Source organism: Protopterus annectens, chromosome 9.part0 (assembly GCF_019279795.1).
Source record: "Protopterus annectens isolate FY-2018-M chromosome 9.part0, PAN1.0, whole genome shotgun sequence".
Lineage (NCBI taxonomy): Eukaryota > Metazoa > Chordata > Ceratodontiformes > Protopteridae > Protopterus > Protopterus annectens.
In genome coordinates this window covers 173787118-173813314 of record NC_056743.1, presented here as the reverse complement: position 1 = coordinate 173813314, position 26197 = coordinate 173787118, and the positions used below count along the sequence as shown (strand labels likewise).

The following is a 26197-nucleotide window of genomic DNA, read 5'->3' as shown; positions in this document are numbered from 1 at the left end:
ACAGTCACCTTCAAGCTGACATTAACACTAAAATTCGCAAAGGGTGAAATCATACCCTCCTTGGTGACAGTATAAATGCATTTCAAGCTCCACCCCATGCTGAAAGTGGTAACTACGCTGAAGCTTACACACTAAGCCCCTGTACAATCACTTGCATATGTGTATAAACTTGGTTGTACCAGGAAAAACTCAAAGCTAGAGTCCCAAGTAAAAACAAGCCGGCACGGTGGAAATCCAGCATCAAATTTCACAATAAATGCAAATTGTTTCTGTTGAAAAAAACAAAGACAAGGCCCCAAGAATGGAAATGCACCCTCCTCAGCCTCAACAGGAAATAAGACATGTCAAAGTCTCCAATGGCTTCTTTATGAGAAAAGTCCAGTTGTGTATACTTGGCATAAATGTAGATGTTAGAGTGTATTCACTGTTGCAGTCATTACATTTGGGCTATCTGCTTGCAGGTTGCCCTCAGTCTGCCTGAATAACAAAGTCTTGGGTCCTGCGTTGGTTGCTGTCCCTTCTTCCATGATGTCAGGTCGTCAAGTAGTATAAAACATGCAGCCAACGCCATTACATCAGTTTTTCTTGCCCCAGATGTCAGTGCCCCCCTAATCGGAAGAAATTAAACATAAAAGCACAAAGATATACCTCCAACAAAAAAGCAAATACACCAAAAAGGCTTTTAAGCATAGTAAAGGAAAGTAGAGGTATAGCCAAAAGAAGTTAGGTGGCTGAAGGGAGGGTAACCAGGACTGCAACAGTGAACACACTCGAACATCTACATTTATGGTAAGTGTACACAACTGTACTATGTTCTTCATGTTTCACTGTTGCAGTCATTACATTTGGGTAGATTCCCAAAGCTATGGTAGGGAGGAGGAATTTAAATAGCATTAGGGCCAGCTATAAGGCCCTGCAAGACTGCAGTGGCAAAGCCAGCTCTGCATTTAGAGAAAATTGGCAAATGATAATGCTTGGTGAAAGTATGTACAGAACTCCAGGTAGCAGCTTCTAGGATGTCCCTGGTAGGGACGGCTCTGAGAAAGGCTGTAGAGGTAGATGCAGCCCTGGTGGAATGAGGTCTGATCCCCTGGGGGATAGGTTTTCTGTGGTGCTTATAGCAGAAATGAATGCAATGGTTTATCCATTTAGAAATGGTTTGCTTTGAAATAGCCTTCCCCTCTGCCCCTGCAGCAAATGCCATCAGCAGTTGTTCAGATTTCCTTTGAGGTTTAAGTCTTGTCCAAGTAGAATCTAAGTTGTCTGTGCACATCTAAGGAATGCAGTATCCATTCCCCTTTATTCCGGGGATTGGGAAAGAAGATTGGCAAATTAATGGACTGATTAAGAGCCACACTGGATACCACCTTGGGCATGAAGGATGGATTGGTTCTGAGGGACACCCTGTCCGCATGAAAGATGATGAAAGGCTCCACTGCCATAAGGGCCTGTAATTCAGACACCCTTCTTGCTGAAGTGATTGCGAAAAGGAAAGCTGTTTTCAAAGAAATAAATTTTAAATCTGCAGTAGCAGCTGGCTCGAAAGGTCGTCGAGTGAGTTTCTCCACGACAAAGTTAAGGTCCCAGACTGGGGTTGGAGCTCTCCTGGGTGGTCTCAAATTTTTGGTCCCCTCTGAGGAACTACTTGAGCAGTGAATGAGAGAAGAGGGGAGGTTCTGTGTTATATTTAGCTGAAAAGGCTGAGGCGTGGATTTTAATGGAGGAAAAAGACAGGCCCTTGTGAAGCATCTCAGTTAAGTATTGTAAAATCTGAGATAAACTGGGCGCTGCTGTGCTCATCCCTTGAGATTGGTTCCAGGCACAGAATCTTTTCTATTTTTCAGCATAAGATTTTCTAGTACTAGGCCTCCTTGCCTCTAAAATGATATCCATCACAGGTTTGCTGAGGGATAGTAAAGGAGAGATTAAGTAATTAGCCAGGCAGTAAGGTTCAGTGTTGGAAGCTGAGGGTGCAGAATCTGGTTCTCCTGTTTTGACAGCAGGGAAGGAGTCTGAGGCAGGTGCCATGGAGATAACCATGACATACTGCGCAGGAGGGGGTACCAGTGTTAGTGCGGCCAGTCTGCAGCAATCAAAATCATCCTTGGTTTGTCCTGTTTGATTTTTAGTAGTACTTTGGAGAGCAGACGCAGAGGGGGGAAGGCATAGACTGATAGGTTTTCCAGTTGAAGGACAGAGCATCCACTTTCCAGGCTTGTTTGTGGGGAGTCCCTGTGCAAAATTTGTCCAATTGGTAGTTCTGGGGAGAGGCAAACAGGTCTATATCTGGGGTCCCCCATTTGCTTGTCAACATGTGGTTCCAGTTTCCACTCGTATGGGTCCATGAGGTTTATGCTTACTCCATTTGTCAGTGTATTTAATTTTCCTGGCAGGAATTGAGCTTGTAGGTGCACTTGGTAGCTCAAGGCTGTGTTCCACAATGCCATGGCTAGTCTACAGAGGGGGTAAGAATGTGTAACCCCCTGCTTGTTTATGTACCAATAACAGTGGTGTTGTCGGTCTTTACTATTAGTTGTCCTGGAAGAATGTGGTCCTTGAAGGCTGTCAGAGCATTCTGTACAGCTAACATTTCTTTCCGATTGACATGCAGGTGCATTTGACTTGAGTTCCATTTGCCCTGAATGCACTTCCCTGCCAGGTGAGCCCCCCATGCATAGTCTGATGCATCTGTTAGGGTTTGGGCGGCAGGGAGTGGTGTGAAAGGTAGTCCCTTGTTTTGGTGGCAGGCCTCTGCCCACCAAAGGAACTCTAGTCGTAGGCAAGGTATGATAGGAATCATTGTTTTTAGGTCTTGAGAATGTTGACACATTAGGCAGGCTTTTTAGATACCACTGTAGTTTCCTCATACGCAGTCTTGCATATGGAATTAGAAGAATGCAGGAGCCATGAATCCCAAGGCTTGCAGTATTTGTCTTGCAGATACAGCAGGGTTTTTGTGGCCACTTGCTTGAAGTAGGATGTCAAATGAATTTGCTTTTCTGGCGTGAGGTAAGCCATCTGGGAAGCCTGTTTCCTACCTTTCCTGTAATTAGTGTTCCAGATACATATTTGCTGTATCCAGGACTATTTGTAAGCTTCTGAGCCCCCAAACCTTTCTGTGTTGGAGGGAAGCCTTCTAGCTTATCAGTGGGAGTGGTAAGCACTAGGTAACCTGTCTACCACATAAGGAGTGGTTCTGGCCCAGAACTTGTAGTTATTGGCCGTTTGGGCGGTCTTCCATCTCTCTCAACTTTCTGATTTGAAGACCTGCATTTGCACTTGTTTCTGAACTGTAACTCATGGGCCCATCTCATTTGCTCACTCAAAAAAAAAAAAAAAAAATCTGCTTTAAATGTATTTGTGTTTCTTCCTACTTTTTTTGCTTTTGCGTCATCTTAAAAGTACTCAATTGTATTTATTACTGCTTGGTGTAACTCATTCTAAGCCTTTTAGTTTAAGCACTTGGGCTTCAGACCAGTTGTTTTACATTACGAAGGTTTGTGGTCTGCACTGTAGTGGCAGGACAGGTAGCTTACACCATTCTAAGTTGGGAACTGCTGATTGAGGGCTCAGTGTCTGTTATTTTAAAAGTGCATTAATTCTGGTTTAAGCACTTGGGCTTCAGGCCAGTTATTTTACATTAGAAGGGTTTGTTGTCTGCACTGTTGTGGGAGGAGAGGCTGGACTCTGCCCTTCTGAGCTGGGAATTTCTGGTTAAAGGCTTATAGTGCATGCATATTTGAACTGCTTCTTACTGAAATTGGTACACCTTGTTTGCTGTAGCATAGACTAGATCCAGGTCTGCTGAATCTAGCTTTGTTTGTATAACTTGAGCACTAATCCAGGCATTCTTTAAAGTATTCAACTGTATCCATTACTGCTTGGTAGTAACTTGATTAAAGTGTAGCTATCATTCTAAGTCTTTTGGATTAAGCACTTGGGCTTCAGACCAGTTGTTTTACATTAGGAAGGTTTGTGGCCTGCACTGTGGTGGCAGGACAGGTAGCTTACATCCTTCTAAGTTGTGAACTGCTGATTGAGGGCTCAGTGTCTGTTATTCTAAAAGTGTATTAGTTCTGGTTTAAGCACTTGGGCTTCAGGCCAGTTATTTTACATTAAGAAGGTTCGTGGTCTGCACTGTTGTGGGAGGAAAGGCCGGACTCTGCCCTTCTTAGCTGGGAATTTCTGGTTAAAGGCTTATAGTGCCTGTATATTTGAACTGTTTCTTACTGAAATTGGTACACCTTGTTTGCTGTAGCATAGACTAGATCCAGGCCAGCTGAATCTAGCTTTATTTGTATGCTTGTTTGTTTGCTTGTTATTTCCCTGAAACGCTAATTCCACCAAAAATGCGGCTTTTCAGTGCTTCTGTGGATCCCTAGTGATATCTGCATTGCTTACTGTACTTATTTCCTTGTTTCGCTTGAAAGAAAGTTACTGTTTGTCATTTTTGCATTTAAGTTACCTGGCACTTGCTCACTAAAGCAATTATATAAGTCAGCACTAAAATATTAAAAGCACTACACCCTCACAAACTCCCCTTGAGTACCTCGTTCCCCATTGGCCCTTTTTTTTTCAATTATAAAGGAATTCCCAATACTATTCTAGCATGTCCAAAGGTCAGTTGTCAATCTCCTCTCCGGTCCAGCTGGTGAATCTGGGAATCTTGAGGCAAAGTTACAACTGCCTCATGTACACAGACAACCCTCTCCTCCTCCCAACAAATTCCAACACGTGAGAGATGCAACCATATAGCCATACTGGAGGCTAAGCTCTCAACTCAGTACTGGCGAAACCAGTCAGGAGGAGAAGGAAACCACACTCACTACAATTCCAGTCTCACACAGACCTACCATGACAGCAAACCAAACACAAACACACAAAAACATACTCGGAGGCTCTAAATAAAAATCTGTCTAAGCAGCAGAGACCTCCAAAGCAGACACCCAAGCAACCGCTACCCCAAAACAAAACACATGCAACACATAGATCACAAAGCCAGTGTGCTGAACAGTCACAGCCGTTAAGGCTAAACAACACACCTGATACACTTGTAATAGGTGACTATCGTCAGGCACACTGACATCCCACTCACCTGGCTGAACAAGAAGGCCACAGTGAGCTGCCTGTCGGGTGCTAGGATCCGCCACATAACACAAGCACTCAGGTCACTCCAAGGCAAGTACAAATATGACTACGTCATTGTCCATGCTGGTGTGAATGACCCGAGACGTACCTCCCTGGACTACATGAAGAGAGACAGACGAGCTCTCTGAGCATGTAGCCCAGGCTGGTATGACCCTGACCTTGAGAAGCATCTTACCCTCACCAAGAATGATGCCACAATATGAAGACAAGATGATCAATTTCAACAATTGGCTTAAGTACTGGTGTCATTCAAATGGGATCCAATGCCTGTCAGCCTGGGATGACATGCTCGACAAGCCACGATGCTTCGCTAGGGACGGCTTGCACGTGTCACCCCTGGGCTTTTGGATATTGGCAAAGGCTCTTGCTACCCCCATAGTGCCTTTTTTAGGCAAGGCTCAAAAGACAAACCCACCTCCATAGGTATCACAAGGGATAAGAAATTAAGAGTAATGCTACTCAATGCCAGAAGTCTAAACCTCAAGATGCATGCACTCAAAACTCTCCTTAGCATGGAGAACATCGATATCTGTGCAGTAACAGAAACCTGGTTCAAGGATCCCGAGAGCACCCCAGCACTACCAGGTTATACCTCATACCATGCTTTTTGGCCCCAAAACTTGGACCGAACCACAAAAGCAGTATCAATATTCGTCAAAGATACCCACACCTCCAGGTTGGTGGCACAGCACGAAGCATCAGAGACTATCCATGTGCAACTAACAGTGGGTAAAACTGCCTTCCAGTTTATAGCCTGCTACAGACCACCCTCCCAAACCCAGGAACCCCACTCGGCCTTCCTGAGAACACTGGAAAATATGAAGGTCTCTCCAAACACCATTATATTGGGCGACTTCAACTACCCAAACATAGATTGGGAGCATTACTCTAGCTCCAACACTCTAGCACAGAGGTTCCTAGAATTTATAAACTCAAATGCTATGGAACAACTTGTTACCACTCCCACAAGAGGAGAAAACATACTGGACCTGATCATCACCAACATGGGGACTCTATGCTCCAGACCAGAAGTGTTTCCCTCACTGGTAAGATCAGACCATAAACTAATCTCACTGGATATTCACATCCCAAATCCACCCCCTGCCCTGAAAACCACAGTGAAAAACTTCTCTAAAGCAAATTTCACACTTCTCAAAACCGAGGTGGAATCCTTCAAAGCCCCCGGGCCTGTGGAAAATTACGGCCCAGACCGCAAAATCCTTTATAAACGCATTCTATGAACACCTTCAGGAATGCATGGATCATGCAATCCGAAATAAAACCAAGACCCAATCCTCCAAAGGCAGACGTCCTGTCTGGTGGACCCCAGCCATAAACAAACTATACAATAGAAGGAGGAAGCTACTACATGACAGAGCAAAATACCAAAAAGGGAAGGCATCTCTGATCAGTATTAGCAAAAAACTACGGGCACTCATAAAATCGTCTAAGGCCAGCTTCGAGAGAAAAATTGCACAGGACAATAAGGATAATCAACCAGGCTTTCTTTAGTTATGTTAGGAACCTGGGTGGGAATTCCCAGATATGCTCAGAATTAGTCCAAAATGACAAAAAATACACCAAACCCACAGACATTGCCAACATCCTAGCTGACAGGTTCAGCACAAACTCCCCCCCCCCCACCAAAAGAGCAAATATCTATCCCAGCAGAGTGCTGCCCCCCCCCCAACATCTCAGATGCTCAGGTAAGAGCTGCCCTCTCCAAAGCAAAAAACACAGCATCAATGGGACCAGACGGTGTCCCAGGCTGCATCCTACATGAACTCCAAGAAGAGCTAAACCCAAACATAAAACTACTGTTCAATCTCAGCCTTACTATAGGATATGTACCCAAAGAGTGGCGTACAGCAACAGTGGTCCCTCTCCATAAAGGTGGTGCCTCAACGGATTCTGGAAACTATCGCCCCATAAGCCTGACTAGCTTGGTCTGCAAAGCTATGGAAAGGATCATCATGGACCTCATAAATAAAGATATTGGGGACCTACAGACACTGGATCCTACCCAGTTCGGCTTTGTTAAGGGCAGATCCTGCCTTTTAAACCTGGTTGATTTCTTTGAAACAGTCACCAAGGCCATTGACGAGGGGAAGGTGGTCCACACAGCCGACCTGGACCTCGCAAAAGCCTTCGATAAAAACCCCACTCGAGCATTATAGATAAGCTTGCCAGCTTAAATATAAACCCCTATGTCACTAGATGGGTTGCAAACTGGCTCAAGGACAGAACCCACATGGTTAGAATTGCTGGAGCCATGTCAGACTCCAAACCAGTTACAAGTGGCGTCCCACAAGGCTCAGTCCTGGGACCTTTCTTGTTCGGTATATATTTCTCGGAGATACAGGCCAACATGGAAGGACTGTGGCTGACCAAGTTCGCAGATGACTGCAAACTGGGTGCCATAATCGACTCTCCAGCCGACACAAGCATCCTCCAAAAGGGCCTCATAGAAAAAGACAACTGGTGCCAGAGCCATGGCCTCAAGCTAAACTCCAAAAAGTGTATAGTCATCCCCTTTGGCAAAAACAAAGTGCCCACAAATTACCACATAGGTGGTAATCCATTAAGTACAGAAGAAGTCATTAGGGACCTGGGGACCCAAGTTGATAGCAATCTCTCATTTGACAACCACGTGGCCAAAGTGGTTAGAAAAACATTTTATGTAGCCCACCTAATCATGAAGGGATTCACATCTACATCAGGGGAGGTCATCGTGCCTCTTTACTCATCCCTCATCAAGCCCATAATTGAGTACAATGCCTCTTTTGGGATGTACCTTACCAGATACCTGCAGCAACTGGAAAGTCCCCAAAAGTACCTCACCAAGAGGATCAAAGGGCTCAAACAGATGCATATGCTGCCCGGTTAAAGAAACTCCAGCTCTACTCAGTGGCATACCGCCTGCTCAGAGGCGATCTGTGCCTGACGTATAAAGCCATGTCCAACCCGGAATTAATGGACATGCTGCACATCAGAAAATCCAAATCACATCGAGCTACGCGCTCGAGAGACTTGAACCTCAGCACTGAAATAAATAGGACATGCTGGAGGGACAGATTCATAACCCAGAGGCTCCCTTCACTCTGGAATAAAATCCCAGTCCAGGTTAGGCAGAGTCCCTCACTGACTCTCAAGAGGAATCTTGATGAGTGGATGGGAGATCGTAGGTTTACCCCGGGTATCACTTCTGTGTCACTGTTAGACAGAGGAACAGTATACTAACCTCGAAAAAGGGCATAGCAAAATTAATTTAAAATAGGTGGCGAAAGCCAAACACACTCTGGCTAGGCTTATAAATGCCCTAGGGCAGACAGCCTAGTATGAACCTATGAACCTATGGGAAGTTGTATTCAAGCTTGCTCCCAGGAATATAATTTGACAGGGTACTAGGTGTGATTTCTTTTCATTTATGGTGTACCCCAGACAAGTTAGAAAATGTCTTACCATAACGTTCCATCTGCATTGTTGATTCTTGTTCAGTCATTACATATGGGTATCAGTTCCGACCTCGGAACTGAGCCGGCCATTTTCCAAGCTTGCGTCAGCTTCAAACTCTCGAGCTAAACTCTTACCCGCAATCACCCTCTCCCTGTTGAGTTTGCAAGTCAAAGAAGGTAGAGGCTACCTCTGGTCAAATAACCTAAGAGAACTGGATGGTGAGAGCCACTAGAAACCATAGGAGGGGGAAGGAGGGAGGGTCGTAATGACTGAACGAGGATCAACAATACAGATGGAACTTTATGGTAAGATACAACTTCTTTATCTGATATTGTTAATCCCCAGTCATTCCTTACGTATGGGACAGAGTCCTCAGCTACCTCTATTCCTGGGAGGCTCTCATGGAAGGACATTCCTGAGCACCATAGAACCAAAGGATGCTCTTCTCCTAGAGACCAAATCCAATTTGTAATGATTGATGAAGGTATGAGGCGTAGCCCAAGTTGCAGATGTCATGTAAGGAAGCTCTGGCATGAAAGGCAGCAGAAGATCCTGAAGATCTATCGAACACATCCAATCGTCTTTTTCCAAAAGCGGGAGGATAGACTGTATTGTGACCATCCAGAATTTTTGTACTCTCTCAAACTTGTTCAATACACCGAGATCTAAAATTGGTCTCCAGTCCCCGGTTTTCTTTGGCACCAAAAATAGTCTTGAGTAGAATCCGGATCCTATCTGGTCTGGAGGGACTATTTGGATGACTCTCTTTCTTAGCAGCTTTTCTATCTCTAATGCTGCTTCTTCCCTTTGACTGGGTGGGATGTCGGGAAGGTATAGAAGGGACGGGACAAAGATCGAAGGGGATATGATAATCTCTGGTTATAATCCTTTGTACCCAAGAATCGGTGGTGATGGGTAGCCAAGCAGAAGGGTACAAGGAGAAACGTCCCCCAACCACCTCCAGAGGGAAAGGAGTTGGGCCGCTCTACAGGAGCGCTGGTAGGATTGGCCAGGGGAAAGAATCCCTGGAACCCTGGTTACGCGGATCCCCTCTGCTCTGAAAGGAGAGTCTTCCCTGAGAGTTTCCCCCTCTGCCTCTAGGGAAGAACTCTGCCTGTGTGTCATGGAAAGGACCCAGAGATTTCTTGAACCATATCTTCCCACTCTTTTGGTTTCAGGAGAAAGCACGTTGAGGGGAAGAATAACAGACACCTACGGCAGAAAGGGTCTTACCGTCCTGTTCACATCTGGCCAGTGTGCATTTAACTTTGGGTCCAAACAACGAGGAGGGCTCAATGGGAGCATTAAGAAAGGAAGCCTTAAAGGGTTCCGCGAAATTGCACAAGCGCATCCATGTGTGTCGTCTTAAGACCGCAGATGATCCCGCTGCTCTAGCTGCTCCTTCTGATGCGTGAGATATCAGTCGCATAGAGGAGTCAGATATTGACTCAATGGTAGCCAGCTGAGAGGCCCCTTTGTCACGGATCTCATCAGACATGGCACCAGCCAAGGATCTAGAGAGCTCAGAAATCAGATCCTTTTGAAGCCTGGTAAAGTGTGCCATATAATTCAGGGACCTGATAGTAAAGGTCACTGATGCAAAGGTGCGCTTCCCTATCCTGTCCAGGGCCCGGGACTCTGTTAGGCGGATGGACAGTCTGGCTTTCTTCTTCTGCCAGATCCTTTTTTGTTGCGGCCGCCACCACCAAAGCATCCACAGGAAGACCTTTTGACCAATGGGGATCCGTAGCAGGAGGGGACAAAAATCTTATCTGGCCTCCAGGGAATAGCTTTGACGGTGTCAGGAGCCTTCCATGCACACTGCACGATAAGCCAGACAAGTTCATTGGCATGTGGAGTAACGCAGGAGGTAGGGGGCTGGGCGCAAAAGGCCTGCAGGAACACAGATTCCACAGAGGTCGGATTAGAGTACTGCCAGTCACCTCTCTGTTTCAGGATTTTGAGGCTATCACCAAAGGATACCTCAGAGGATGACCTAGGGGATCCTTCCCCCTCATCAAAATCTGTGTCTTTAGTGAGGGACTCCTCTGTAGAGTCCATGCGTTTCCTCTTACACAAACTTTTCCGGTGAACTTCTTCAGCGGGAGAAGCTGGGGAAGACGGCGGAAAAGGGGTTTCCTGTGGGAATATGTCCCGAGGGCCTTGCACCCGTTGTCCACTCGGTGCGACTTGTGAAACAAGTGTACCAGAGGAGGGCGGAGGGATAGACAGTCCAGTATCGCCGGCAGCAGAGAAAGCCTTTTCCATCAGTTGGAAGGCTTGTCCACCTGAAGAGGAGTGAATGTCTAGGACAGGGTTCACCCCTCCCCTAAGTGGCTCAGCCTGCCGACCCGGAGTCCCTGGATGGCTGTGGAGCAGCAAACTATGTGCGTCACAACTGACATCCTGGGTCATAACAAAACTTTCCTGCCACAAAGGCAACTGCGGTTCCTTAGTGAGATCCATAAATGGAACTGCAGAAGGGAAAGACTGTGCTATATCCATGGACTTCAAAGGCAATGAAGGAGGAGAATAAGAAGGGGTCTTTGGAGACTGGTGATCACCTCCCAAGGAAGGATAGTTTCTGGGGGTTGGGATACCTCTGGCCAAGAGTACCTGGTCCACAAGACGCAACACATCATGTTTGGAAAGGCTTCTAGTGGACCTCACGGAAACTAAGGGAGAAACAGGCCTATCCACAGAAGAGGCAAAGTCGGTGCCCATCTCACCAGTCCGCACCGAGAACAACGGTGTCGAGAAAGACTGGACTATGGGAGTCTGCACCGAAAAAGTCATTGGTGCCGAGTTCATGGTCTGCACTGAAGTGGTTGTCGGTACCGAAGACTGGAGTCAACAATAAAGTTGTCTGTTCCGAGGAAGATCTCGGAGCCGACCGAATGGTCGGTGCCGATACAGTGGTAATGGTCTGAACAGAGGAGCTAATATAGTGAAGGCTGCAGTACATGACGGAGCCGAGATCACTAATGGAGCTGAAAGTCTAAGCACCGAAAGCACTGGGGCTAACTGAGTGAGCTCCGGAGCCGAAAATTTAGCCTTTTTAGGTTTTGGGTGGCGAGAGTCCCCAGCCGGGGACGAAGGCAAAGGTTTAGCCTTGGTAGGGACATCCAAGATTTTCTTATGGGCTTTAGGAGGAGTTGAGGCCTCCAACCCAGAAATAGCCTCTGAAAAGGGAGATTTAAGAAGTCCCTTTAGCACCAGCTTGTTTTTCCTTTTCAACAAGGTTCTATTTGAAAAATTCTCACAAATAGTACAGGGCGGCTCAACAGACAAATGGGATGCCCCCAAACAATAAACGCACAAAGAGTGTGCATCAGAATTAGGTAGTTTGTGTCCACAATCAGAACACCGTTTAAACCCCGTACTACCTTTCTTATCTGCCAAAATAGCTAAAATAGAAAACAGAAAAGGGTACCAGCAATGGTACAAAAGAATACCCTAAGGTATGAGAAAAAGGGAAGAATTACCAACGATGGTAAGGGGAATTTACTTTGCGGTAAAAAGATGGAGAAGAGAGAAGAAAAACCTGAAGAAAGTATGATCGCTAGATGCGATAGGGTAAGAGACAATGAAATAGAAACTTTTCTGACAAAAGTAAAATAAATGGTTATTAAACAAACAACTGTACTTAGCTCAAGAGAAGTAGCTTGACACGACCGAATGGCAATGTGGCAAACGAAATCTGAGGTAACAGGGAGAGGGTGATTGTGGGTAAGAGTTTAGCTCAAGAGTTTGAAGCTGACGCGAGCTTGAAAATGGCTGGCTCGGTTCCGAGGTCGTAACCGATACCCATACGCAAGGAATGAATGAGGATCAACAATATCAGATCCCTTTTTACAAAGGCCAGATGATTCAAAAGTATGTCCTGGCTTTCTGCCTGAATTAGACAATCGTCCAGGAATGGGTATATTTGAATATTTCTTTGCCTGCAAAATGCAATAACTAGAGCTAGGCACTTTGTGAATACCCTGGGTGCAGTAGATAAGCCAAAGGGCAGTGCAGAGAACTGATAGTGCGTGTAGCCTGCTTTGAAGCGTAGGTATCTTCTGCAAGATTCCCCGATTGGGATGTGCAGATATGCTTCTTTTAAATCTAGTGTTGCCAACCAGGCATCTTTGTCTAGCATAGGAAGTAATTGGTGAAGAGTCAGCATCTTGAATTTTCAAATCTCCAAAAAGGTGTTTAGAGTAGACAGGTCCAGGATAGGACACCATGAATTGCCTTTTCTGGGTACCAGGAAAAGTCTCAAGTAGAAACCTTGTCCCTTTTCCTCTTCTGGTGCCAGTTGAAAAGCCACCATGCTTAAGAGAGAAAGTACTTGTTTTTGGGCCTCTGCCCACTGATTTGAGGGTAGGTCCGGCCACCCACTTGGTGATGGTAACGTGTGGAAGTGAAATATGTATCCCTGGGACACTATATTTAAAACCCATTTGTCCTGGGTAACGAGTTCCCAGTTCTTTGCATGAAGAGCAATCTTTCCCCCCAAAGGGGCAGTCAGTTGATAAGTGCTTGGAAATTTTAAAAGGAAGTCAATGAGACAGTTTACCATAGGGGGAGTCTTATTCCCAGACTTGGAAGTGGAGGCCCCACACTGCTTAGTTCTGTGAGTCCCCTGGGACTGAAACCTGGGGTTTTTGCTGTGTCTGGGTTTGGCTTGAGAATACCTGGAAGGGGCTGGAAAGTACCAATTCTTAGAGGTCCAGTGCCTACTCTAGGAGGCTGAACTTGTAAACAATATTTAACAGTTTGCATAGATTTAGCTTTATCTTCCATCTTTTTAAGAACTTCCTCAGCCTTGTTGCCAAACAGACGGTCCTGATTTACAGGAGCATCCAACAATTTAGCCTTAACATGATCAGGCAAAGATTGCTCCTTAAGCCAAGCATGCCTTCTGAGCACAGACCCAGTAACAGCAGCCCTGCAAGAGGCCTCTAATGAATCAAAACCACATTGCAAAGTATGTTTTCCAACTTGTTCGGCAGAATGCATTAAATCCTGTAATTCTTTAGTTTCCACACAGTCAGGAATCAACATAACTTTCTGTTTAAGCAATCCATTAACATGTTGCTGATATTTTAATATATGAAACTGGCAGTTTAAAGCCCTAATGGCAAAGGTTGCAGAAGTGTAAACCTTCTTACCCCATCTATCCAGCACCCTGAAGTCTCTATCAGAAGGGGTAGGATTTTTAGCAGTAGAAGCCTTAATGCCCTTGGGTCCCTGTGAAATAGTCTCTGGATCTGCAATAGGATTTTTGAAAAGGAACTTGTGGGACTCTGGGACCATGTAGCATCTGTCAGAGTTTCTGGGAGCAAGAGGCAGGGAATCGGGGGCCAAACTGGATTCCGAAAAAACATCATCAACAATGTCTAGTACAGGAGGAATAGCTAAAGGCCTATGCTGAGGTAGGGAACTGGGATCACAAGTTGACTGCAATCTTCGACCACCATGAGTCTACTGTAGTAAGGAAGGCTTTCCACATAGCACACTTGATTAGTAAAAGCATCGCCTCAAGAGCAAAAGAGATCATAACCCCTCTATACTCAGCACAAATCTGGCCCATAATGGAGTGCAACGTCCCATTCAGCATGTACAGTACAAAGCGCCTGCAGCAACTGGAGACACCTCAAATGTTTAACAAAGATCAAGGGGCTCCAGCATGTGCCTTACACAGACCGACTAAAGTCCCTGCCACTAAACTATCATATAGACATCTTAGGGGAGACTTATGCCTGGGCTACAGAGCATTCAAAGACCCAAATCTAATGAACTTGCTGCTTATCGGTTAAACATAAGGGACTAGGGTTACCTAAATATGGCCTGCAAATTAAATAGGACATGCTGGAGGGACAGTTTATCTCCAGACTGCTGCATCTTTGGAACAGGCTACCAACTGATGTGAAACACAGCACCTCTATGACACTGTTCAACTGGAACCTAGATGAGTGGATGGGGCACCATAAAGTCTTAATGGGGATAGCACCCACAACCCTCCAGGACATGGGCAGTCATCACTAAATGCAATCTTGGGTACTGACTAGCACTTACATGGTATTACACTGGGATGAAATGGCTAGGCTTAAAATGACCTTTGGGTCAATAGCCTAGTAACCTATGATCCTATGTCACACATTACAAAAATACTACTACCAACAAAAATTTTACTCACTGTTGATTCTCTCCTTCCTATTCCGCTCCCCTAAATGTTCTTCCATACATTAATGACATGAATCAGGGCATATGCTTTGGAGCCCCTACAAGTTTAACTAAGTCAAAAAAGTCCAATATTTCCAGGTTTTCTTGTTCTGTCATGTTTCACCATTAATTAATGCTTATTCACACATTTGTCAGTCTGAGTTGCTGGTTTTCTTCCTGTTCTCCATCTCCCAAATCCAGTCTCTGCTTCATTAACAATGTACTCCCAGTTCGTTTAGTCAACTCTTGGGTTTTTTCTCTCTCAAGCATTTTTCTTTGAAACACTGGAAAAGGTTTCGCTAGCACAGTCTGTCTATGGGCATTATCAGAAGAAGCAGAATCGCAGTTTCATAGCTCACGTTTTGGACAAGCTTTTGTATTTCCTCCTTTGCATGTTCTGCATCAAAAAATGAATTTTATCCTCCCGGAAATAATATTCTGAAAATAGTTGGATACAGCAGCTTGAATCTCACTTGTGCTGCTCAACATTTCCAGATTAATGGAATAAATTTACTCATCATCTGTGCTGTGTACAGTGAGTAATTTTTTTCCACAGTCTCCCGCTTTTAATACACTGTCCTTCTGCCACAGTTTTGTCAGAAACAACTCTCTCTGCTGGAAGGATTGCATCATTACTATTAAAGGTCTAGGTTGTTTCCTCATGGCCAGATTTGGAGCATGCACACAATATGCCATTTCAATCAACAACTCCTGCCTGTTTAATACCAGTCCAGTTGTTTATTTGTGCTTTCATAAAATTAATACAGTCTGTTCCTTTCAGCTTCTCAGGTACAGCAGAAAATATCAGGTTTTCCCTACGTGTTCTCTCCTTTAATTCTATTATTTTTTAAACATCTTTTCTTGAGCAGTCTTGTACTCAGCCAGTCTTTTCTTCATTTCAACCTCTGATTTTAGTAGTTTTATCACTTCATCAAAATATCTGCTTAAAGCTCCTTTCATTTTTTCCAGTATTTGGTTATTTGAGCAGATATACTCATTCAGTATTTTGTTTATTTTAATCAGTTTTGAGTACATTTGACTTATTTTTTTCCTCTAGGTTACTGGAAGTCATGTCTTGCACCAAAGCTGGAGCTTGCACTGCTTTTTGCTGAACAACTGCAGAATTATCCCAGGTCAGTGTTTTCTCCACACCTTTGTGATAGACTTTTTCAGGTTCTCCGAATTTTTGTTTTTGTTTTGCTGGCATCCAGGGAGTGCACTTACCAGCCAGTTACTGAACTTTAGCCAAAAAGACAAATTCACTGGCTGTCTTTTTCGAGTTTCTGTTTCCACACTGGGACAGCTGAAATTAAGCTGTTACTCAGTGTGTAACCCATCACAGAAGCATGCCAGTTCTGGTTCTGTCTTAATATTGTAATCCTTAAGGTTCTGCTTCCACATCTGCAATTCTAGCTAGCAACAAGTTACATTTGCTTTGACATCTAAACCCTGTGCTGTGAACCCTGACAATGGCAAGTTAAGTGGACTGCTCAGATAAACTGACCAACAACGCTGTTTTTAGGTAAGGCCATGGGATGGAAGTGCTCTGAACCACCCTCCTGTGACCTACACTTAGATAAACAGACTGGCTCCACTGATCAAGATGTTAAAACTCAGACTTCAAAAGAAAGATCAACTGTAGGCTGGGCAGTGCTGGAAACACAGTGCACAACCTTCAGTGTGCCAGTACTACTTCCCATGTCTCTTCACTATCAGAAAAGGCTCAAGTCCAACAAGGTAGGATGAGCTCAACACTTGCAAGAATGAAGGGGCAGGATAACATCAGAGCTACATGAAAAAGGGCTAGGGCAATGCCAACGCTGACAGCCTCCCCCTGTGACAATATCGTACTCTACACTTTGGGCCAGGAGATATGCTCTGGATCCTCCTTTTGCAGTCCATGGAATGCACAGAGAACTCCTGAAAGCCAAAACATTTACAGTCACAAGAAAAACAAATTATTTTACCACTCAGCTCACTGAAGAAATATTGACACCTGCAGCAATGTTCCGATATGTTCTTCCTACAGATAAATAAAGGAAGTGTCTGCACAGGTATACGCTGCTGACCTTGCAAATTTTTCATGGCCTTGTAAGGTATCAAATGGAAAAATGGTCACCAAAGACAGCAGAGAGTGAGATGAAAACAGAGCTGAACTACACAGAAAAGGAATACTCTGTTATGTGATGATGTGCATCAGACTTTACAAATATGTATCCCCTTGTGCAAAGATTTCCTGAAAGTCTGCTGAGATGCGACTGCTGGAAGAGAGAAACCCAAGGACTAATGAAAAAAGGTCCTCAGGTCTAAATTATCTGTTGTAGGAATAGTCATACATTTCACTTGCAACATATTTGCTGGCAAATACTTGGAAACCTTTTACCCAAACATGGAAATGACTACTTCAAGGGCACCAACTATCACTTTCTTTCACATTCATAGAGTACTAGGTAACCTAAAATATCTTCTTAGCTCTTCAGATTGTGGCCTTTCACAACTTGCTCCCTCTTATTAGTAATAATGTATTTTCCTCGTAGGAAGTTCTGTTCCGATTCTTTCCAAGAGAAGTGGGTGACAATCTAGTCTCTTGCAGTTTTGGAAATAAAAGGCTTATCCTGTCCTCTGTGAATCTCAAGTTTCAGTACTGCTGAATGTGCCTGATTCTATAATGTTCCACTATGATGATACAAAGCACTGAAAGCACACAAAGCTACCCCCCACCCCCCACTCTGGGCTCCAAGGTCACTGCCACAGAGAAATAAAGTCCTGACTACGACCTTAGTGATCCAAGTCTGATCAGCAATTTGGGCACTAGTTGTAGCTAATGACATGGCCTTGTTACCTCACCTCTCGGGAAGTGCATGCTTGGGGCCAACATTCATGCAGCAGTCTCTCTGGTGTAGACCAGGGAACAAAAGGGGAGTGCTGGTATCAAGGGGGTAAGGCTTTTTTTTGAAGGGTTATATTATCTTGTTGATACCTATGGAATCCTGACCCACAGAGGGCTTGACAGTATGCATGTACTGTGGATTTACAGCTTAAGCAGAAAACCCCAATCCTCTAAATGGATGACAGCACCATATTTGCCCGTTTCGAATTACACTTCCAAAGTAACAGACAGGCCACTGGGCTCTAACTTCAGGAAGAAGGAACAAGTCAAATGAGGAGTGAGAAGACGGACTACTGGTCACCAACTCATTCCTACAAATGCATGTCTAAGCCAAGCATACAGGGAGGCATACAGCAAAAGTAGTGCTGCTTGTAAAAGATTTGCTGTGTTGTAATACTTCTAGGAAACCTATCTGCCACAGATTTTGGTTTAATGAACTAAACTGACAAGAAATGCACACTAAATACATACAAAAAATGTCATTCCCCAATGAAATCATCCAGTTTAAGACTAAAGCATAAACAGTAATGTAAACATAACCAGCGTATTATTACTGTATGCATACTTCCCCCAATAATAAAGTAATACATCAAGCAATTTGTTCAAAATACACATAATTTCTAAAAACTAACACCTAAACACCAAATAGCAGCACTCACAGTACTCACCTCTGTATCTTTGAATCTTTCCTCATAATCTACATAGTCTTTCTCGACAGCAGTCAGCTTCAGTTTCAGATTAGAAATTTCTGTCATGAGGTCCAGTTTCTGAGTCTCCAAAGATGTTCTACTGAGCAGTTCCTGTGGGAAATGAAATTCAGCACAGTCAAAGTATGCATGACAGAAAAATGCCTCAACTTCTTACACAATGAATCTGCAACTCTACATCCAATTTTCTTAGCTACAACTGGGAGGCATTTACAATGTGCAATCCCAAGCCCAATAACTGTTGGCTAAGTGACACGCAGAGAAGAAGCACACACAAACATTTTGGTGATATTCAATACGAAAAAGGAGCAAAGACTGAATCCTCACCTTTCTAAAGAGGAGTATGAAAGACATGCCGAGAGTACATCTCCAGTGGGGACCAGGAACCCAACAGGAGGCATACTCAGTGGTGACTGTGGAGTTGTGCAAGTATTTACAACATCTGCAGTAGAGGGCGACAGACCCACGCTGCATCCATTCTATGCCCTTCCAATGAGCACTTATGCAGGATGCAGAAAGGATATCAATGCATAAACAAATTCTCTTGATACCTAGTTGGATGATAGCATTGTTGTGACTGGCTTTTCCCCTGGTAAAGAATGAAAGGGTAAAATTGCTCAGATCAGTCAGGTGGGGTGTGTGTGTGTGTGTGTGTGTGTGTGTGTGTGTGTGTGTGTGTGTGTGTGTGTGTGTGTGAGAGAGATCGGGGGCAGGTGGGAAGAGAGTGGAAAAAAATAACCAAACAAGTAAGTAGAGAGGAAAAGTAGTTGTGTACACTTACCATAAATGTAGATGCTTGAGTGTATTCACTGTTCCAGTCATCACACTTTGGTTACGTCGGCCCGAACACCAGAGTCTCAGATTTCTGCATCGGATGCTGTCACTTCTTCCATGACGTCAGGTTGTCAGGGATATAAAACAGGCAGCCGACGCCATTACATCAGTTTTTCTTGCCCCAAATGTCAGGAGCCCCCAAGTAGGGAACTAGTATAGGGTGGGGAACACCACCAGTAAAAAGTAAATATCAATGCCATTAGGAAAGGTAGACAGACAGAGAAAGCCAGAGGCTGGAGGGAGGGAAACCAGGACTGCAACAGTGAATACACTTGAACATCTACATTTATGGTAAGTGTACACAACTGTACTATGTTCTTCGTGTTTCACTGTTGCACTCATCCCACTTGGGCTGATTCCCAAAGCTGAGGAAGGGTGGAAACAGTCAAGAAGTGTTAGGGCTGGCTAGTAGGCCTTGCAAGACTGCTGTAGCAAATCCAGCCCTGGATTTGGAAAAGTGGTAATGCTTGGTGAAGATGTGTACAGAAAGTACAGTTATGTACACTTACCATTAACGTAGATGTTTGAGAATATTCACTGTTGCAGTCACCATACATGGGTTATTTGCCTGCAGGTAGACCTCAGTCGGCCCGAATACCAGTCTTGGGATTTCTATATTGGATGCTGTTGCCTCTTCCATGACGTCAGGTCGTTAAGGGTATAAAACATGCAGCAGGTGCCATTACATCAGTTTTTCTTGCCCCAGATGTCAGGAGCCCTCAAAATAGGAAGCAATTAAATGGTGTGGAACACCTCCAGTAAAAAGTAGACACCATAGCCATAAGATATGGCCAAAAAGACAAAGGTAGAAAGCATAGAGAAGTTAGGGGGCCGGAGGGAGGGTAACCAGGACTGCAACAGTGAATACTTCCAAACATCTACATTTATGGTAAGTGTACACAACTATACTATGTTCTTTGTGTTTCAATGTTGCAGTAACCACACTTGGGTTGATTCCCAAAGCTAAGGAAGGGTGGAGGCAGTCAAGAAATATGGCTGTCTAGCAGGCCTTGTAAGACTGCTGTGGCAAATCCAGCACTGGATTTAGAAAAGACAGGTAAGTGGTAATGCTTGGTGAAGGTGTGTACAGAACTCCAGGTTGCAGCTTTCAGGATGTCCCGGGTAGGGACTCCCTGAGAAATGCTGGAGAGGTTGAGGTAGCCCTAGTGGAATGAGTTTTGATCACCTGTTGGATAGGTTTTCCATGGTGTTTGTAGCAAAAATGGATGCAATGTGCTATCCATTTGGAAATAGTTTGCTTTGAAATTAACTGATGAGAGAGATGAGCCTTTGTGAAGCAGCTCTGCTAGGTAATCTAGGATTTGAGGTAAGGTGGGCATGGCTGTGTCCTTTCCTTGAAACTGGCTCCAAGAACAGGATCTTTTCCACTTTTCTGAATAGAATTTTCCTAGTACTAGGCTTCCTGGTTTCAAGGATGACAACTAGCACCCGTTTGCTGAGGGTTGCTGGTGGTGTATTCAGGGATTAAGCCAGACTGCAAGGTTCCGGGTTTGCAGCTGAGGGTGCAAAATCTTTCCCTCCTGCTAGGACAGCAGAGAGGGGGTCTGATGTAGGTGCCAGGTTAGTACTGCTGTCAGACTACGTAGGAGTGGGTACCAGTCCTGGCGTGGCCAGTCTGGTGCAATAAGGATTGTCCTTGGTCTGTCCTGTTTGATCTTGAGTAGTACTTTTGAGAGGAGGGGCAGAGGGGGAAAGGCATAGACTGAGAGGTTTTCCCATGTAATGGATAGGGCATCCACTTTCCATGCTTGGCTGTGGGGATTTCTGGTGCACAATTTGCTCAATTGATGGTTTTGGGGGGAAGCAAAGAGGTCCACCTCTGGTGTCCCCCACCTGAGAATTAGACGTTTGAATGAGTTGGGTTCCAGTTTCCACTTGTGTAGGTCCAGTAGATTTCTGCTCAAGTCGTCTGCCAGTAAATTGTGTTTGCCTGGCAGGAACTGAGCTTGCACGTGCACTTGATTGCTCAAGGTTGTGTTCCACAGGGCCATGGCTAACCTGCAGAGTGGGTAGGAATGAGTTCCCCCCTGCTTGTTTATGTACCACATAACTGTGGTGTTGGCTGTCTCTATCAAGAGTTGTCCTGGAAGGATAAGGTATATGAAGGCTGTCAGTGCATTCTGTACAGCTAACATTTATTTTTGATTGATATGCAGGTGATTTTGTCCTGGGCTCCATTTGCCTTGAATACATTTGCCTGCCATGTGAGTCCCCCATGCATAGTCTGATGTGTCTGTTGTCAGGGTTTGGATAGTGAGGATTTGAGTGAAAGGGAGTCCCTTGTTATAGTTTCAAGCTTCTACCCACCAGAAAAACTCTGTCCTTCGACAAGGAATGATAGGAATCAGTGTTTCCAGATCCTGAGCATGTTGACACCAGAGACCAAGTACCACTGAAGTTTCTTCATATGCAGTCTTGCATATGGAATTAGTAGAATGCATGAGGCCAAGAACCCTATGGCTTGCAGTATTTTTCTTGCAGACAGCTGCGTTTTGGTGGCCAGTTAACTTAAAAAGTGTAAGGAATGATTTACAGTACTTACTGATGACTGTCGATATTAAAAATTGTTGTAATCCACCACTTTTTGTTCTGCCCCCCCCCCCCAAAAAAAAAAAAAAAAAAAAAAGAAATGGCAAACTTAAGAGGCATGGAGTAAAAAATCTGGGTAAAAATTAGGGTCAGTTGACAGGTATCAAACCACATAACGGAAGTATCCTAATTTAACACCTACTGCAGACAACCTCCTAGAAATGAGTATAAATTAGCATCTCATTCATTCCTCATGGCCTACCTGCTGAAGCATTTCTTCTGTAGCATTTAATTTCTCTCTGTGTTCCTCTAAACAAAACTCTAGGTCTCGAATCTTCTCTCCTTGAGCCTCAACTTGATCCGTAAGAACACTCACCTAAAAGAAAATATCAATTTACTAACAAACAGGACACATGTATTTCATTTTTAAGTAGCAGTGCCAATTAAAAGTGTACCTGAATGTAAATCAAGCATGCATTATTCAGAAGAAAAAAGGCATCTTGACGCTAAAAAACATCAAAAATAAACCCCATAATGTATTCAAACTGTAGTTCAAGAATATGATAACCAAGGAATTCAAGCAAATACAGAAAGTCACACTAAGCATCTCTCTCACATCTGAAGAGGGGATGCAGTTGACTAAGCATCTCTCTCACATCTGAAGAGGGGATGCAGTTGACTAATCTTTTAAAGTACTATTTGGTAGAAAAGCAGAAGCAGTCAAAAATTAGTTGACATTGATAAGAGATTTGAGGATATTTTCTATAAAAGCCTTAAACAGATATGTTCTTTTGGTATCAAAAGTCCCTCTTTAATTAAATGCTTTACTTCTTCAATCAAAACTCAGGCCTTTTTCAACAAAAACCTATGCAGATGGCAGACATATACTCAGCTGATGAGCACCATAATGTGCACTGGCTACATTATCAAGTCAAGAGTATAACAGTTTGCACCCTATCCCACCAGTAACGCCCATCTGTAAAACCAAGAAGTAATGTTCATCATACACCACATTACAAAACAATGATAACAATAAGAGAATCGAAAATGGCAGAGTTACTGTAAAAAGGTAAAAAAAAAAAAAACAGAGCTGAGTGTGACTTAAAAAAAAATACAGTTGTGTACAATTTACCATAAATGTAGATGTATTCACTTCTGCAGTCATTACATTTGGGTTATCTGCTTGCAGTAGCCCTCAATCGGCCTGATTAACAATGTCTTCGGTCCTGCATCGGTTGCTGTCCCTTCTTCCATGACGTCAGGTTGTCAGGGGTATAAAACATGCAGCCGACGCCATTACATCAGTTTTTCTTGCCGCAGATGTCAGGTGCCCCCCTAATGGGAAGCCATTAAATCTATAATACAATGATATACCTCCAACAAAAAAGCAAATACACCAAAAGCTTTCTGAGCATAGTAAGTGAGAGTAGAGGTATAGCCAAAAAGAAGAAAGAGGAATGGAGGGAGGGTAACCAGGATTGCAACAATACACTCGAACTTCTACATTTATGGTAAGTGTACACAACTGTACTACACTCTTAGTGTTTCACTGTTAGTCATTACATTTGAGTAGAATCCTAAAGCTAAGGTGGAAGGAAGAATTTAAATAGAATTAGGACCAGCTATAAGGCCCTGCAAGGCTGCAGTGGCAAAACCAGCTCTGGATTTAGAGAAAATTTACAAATGATAATGCTTGGTGAAAGTATGTACAGAACTCCAGGTAGCAGCTTCTAGGATGCCCTTGGTAGGGGACACCCCTGAGAAAGGCTGTAGAGGTAGATGCAGCCCTGGTTGAATGGGGTCCGATGCCCTGTGGGATAGGTTTTCTATGTTGCTTATAGCAGAAATGAATGCAGTGGCCTATCCATTTTAAAATGGACAGAAACAGCTTTCCCCTCTGTCCCTGCAGCAAATGCCACCAGCAGATGTTCGGATTTCCTTTGAGGTTTAGTCCGGTACAAGCAGAATCTAAGTTGTCTGTGCACATCTAAGTAGTGCAGTATCCGTTCCCCTTTGTTCTGTAGGCTAGGAAAGAAGGTAGGCAAATTAATAGACTGATTAAGAGCCATACTGAATACCACCTTGGGCATGAAGGAGGGACTGGTTCTGAGGGACACCCTGTCCACATGAAAGATGATGAAAGGCTCCACTGCCATAAGGACCTGTAACTCAGATACCCCTCTTGCAGAAGAGATTGCTAAAAGGAAAGCTGTTTTCCAGGAAAGGGATTTTAAATCTGCAGTAGCAGCTGGCTCGAAAGGAGGAAGAGTGAGTTTCTCCAAGACAAAGTTAAGGTCCCAGGCTGGAGTTGGAGCTCTCCTGGGTGGCCTTAAATTTTTGGCCCCTCTGAGGAAACTGCTTGAGCAGTGGGTGAGAGAAGAGGGGAGGCTCTGTGCTATAGTGAGCTGAAATGGCTAAGGCATGAATTTTGATGGAAGAAAAGGACAAGCCCTTATGAAGCATCTCAAGTCAAATATTGTAGAATCCGAGGTAAATTGGGCACTGCTGCGCTCATTCCTTGAGATTGGTTCCAGGTACAAAATCTTTTCCATTTTGCAGCATAAGATTTTCTAGTACCAGGCCTCCTAGCCTCTAAAATGATATCCATCGCTGATTTACTGAGGGGGTGGTAAAGAAGAGATTAGTTAATTAGCCAGACTGATCGGTTCAGGGTTTATAGCTGAGGGTGCAGAACATGGTTACATTGCTGAGACAACAGGGAAAAATCTAAGGCAGGTGCCATGGGGCCAAGCGTGACAGACTGCGCAGGAGGGGGAACCAGTGTTGGTGTGGCCAGTCTGGTGCAATTAAAATCGTCCTTGGCTTATCCTGTTAGATCTTTAGTAGTATCTTGGAGAGCAGAGGCAGACAAGGAAAGTCATAAACTGATAGGTTTTTCCAACTGAAGGACAGAGCATCCACTTTCCAAGCTAGTTTGTGGGGAATCCTTGGGCAAAATTTGTCCAACTGATGGTTCTTGGGGGAGGCAAACAGGTTAATATCTGGGCTCCCCCACTTGCTTGTCAACATGTTGGAAAATCCTTGGTTCCAGTTTCCACTCGTGTGGGTCCATGAGGTTTCTGCTTAGTCCACCTGCCAGTGTATTTAGTTTTCTTGGCAGGAATTGAGCTTGTAGATTCACTTGGTAGCTCAGGACTGTGTTCCACAATGCCATGGCTAGTCTGCAGAGGGGGTAAGAATGTGTACCCCCTGCTTGTTTATGTACCACATAAACGTGGTGTTGCCCATCTTTACCATTAGTTGTCCTGGAAGAATGTGGTCCTTGAAGGCTGTCAGAGCATTCTGTACACCAAACATTTCCTTTTGATTTATGCGGAGGTGCATTTGACTTGGGTACCATTTACCCTAAATGCACTTCTCTGCCAGCTGAGCCCCCCCCCCCCATGCATAGTCTGAAGTGTCTTGTTAAAGTTTGTGTGGCAGGGGGTAGTGTGAATGGTAGTACCTTGTTTTGGTGGCAGGTCTCTGCCAATCAAAGGAACTCTATGCGTAGACAAGGAATGATAGGAAACATAGGTTCATAGGGTCATACTAGGCTATCCGCCCTAGGGCATTTATAAGCCTAGCCAGAGTGTGTTTGGCTTTCGCCACCCATTTTAAATTAATTTTGCTGCCTTTTTTTGAGGTTAGTATACTGTGCCTCTACCTAACAGTGACACAGAAGTGATAGCCGGGGTAAACCTACGATCTCCCATCCACTCATCAAGATTTCCTCTTGAAGAGAGTCAGTGTGGGACTCTGCCTAACCTGGACTGGGATTTTATTCCAGAGTGAAGGGAGCCTCTGGGTTATGAATCTGTCCCTCCAGCATGTCCTATTTATTTCAGTGCTGAGGTTCAAGTCTCTCTAGCGCGTAGCTCGATGGGATTTGGATTTTCTGAGGTGCAGCATGTCCATTAATTCTGGGTTGGACATGGCTTTATACGTCAGGCACAGATCGCCTCTGAGTGGGTGGTATGCCACTGAGTAGAGCTGGAGTTTCTTTAACCGGGCAGCATATGGCATCTGTTTGAGCCCTTTGATCCTCTTGGTGAGGTACTTTTGGGGTCTTTCCAGTGTCTGGTAAGGTACATCCCAAAAGGGGCATTGTACTCAATTATGGGCCTGATGAGTAAAGAAGCACGATGACCTCCCCTGATCTAGATGTGAATCCCTTCATGATTAGGTGGGCTACATAAAATGTTTTTCTAACCACTTTGGCCACGTGGTTGCCAAATGAGAGATTGCTATCAACTTGGGTCCCCAGGTCCCTAATGACTTCTACTGTACTTAATGGATTACCACCTATGTGGTAATTTGTGGGCACTTTGTTTTTGCCAAAGGGGATGACTATACACTTTTTGGCGTTTAGCTTGAGGCCCACTTTTTGGGGGGGTTT

The 26197-nt window shown here is 44.4% G+C and overlaps 1 protein-coding gene across 1 annotated transcript in view; it reads right to left on the bottom strand.

Annotated features, from left to right (window-relative positions):
• PPFIBP1 (PPFIA binding protein 1) overlaps positions 1 to 26197 on the bottom strand; it is a 2404664-nt gene that overhangs the window by 2071280 nt on the left and 307187 nt on the right. Inside the window, exons 5-6 of the mRNA XM_044082713.1 lie at positions 22061 to 22174; positions 18376 to 18507 (exon numbers count right to left, since the gene is read on the bottom strand). Coding sequence (XP_043938648.1) covers positions 18376 to 18507; positions 22061 to 22174 — 246 coding nt within the window. The remainder of the gene's footprint in view (positions 1 to 18375; positions 18508 to 22060; positions 22175 to 26197) is intronic.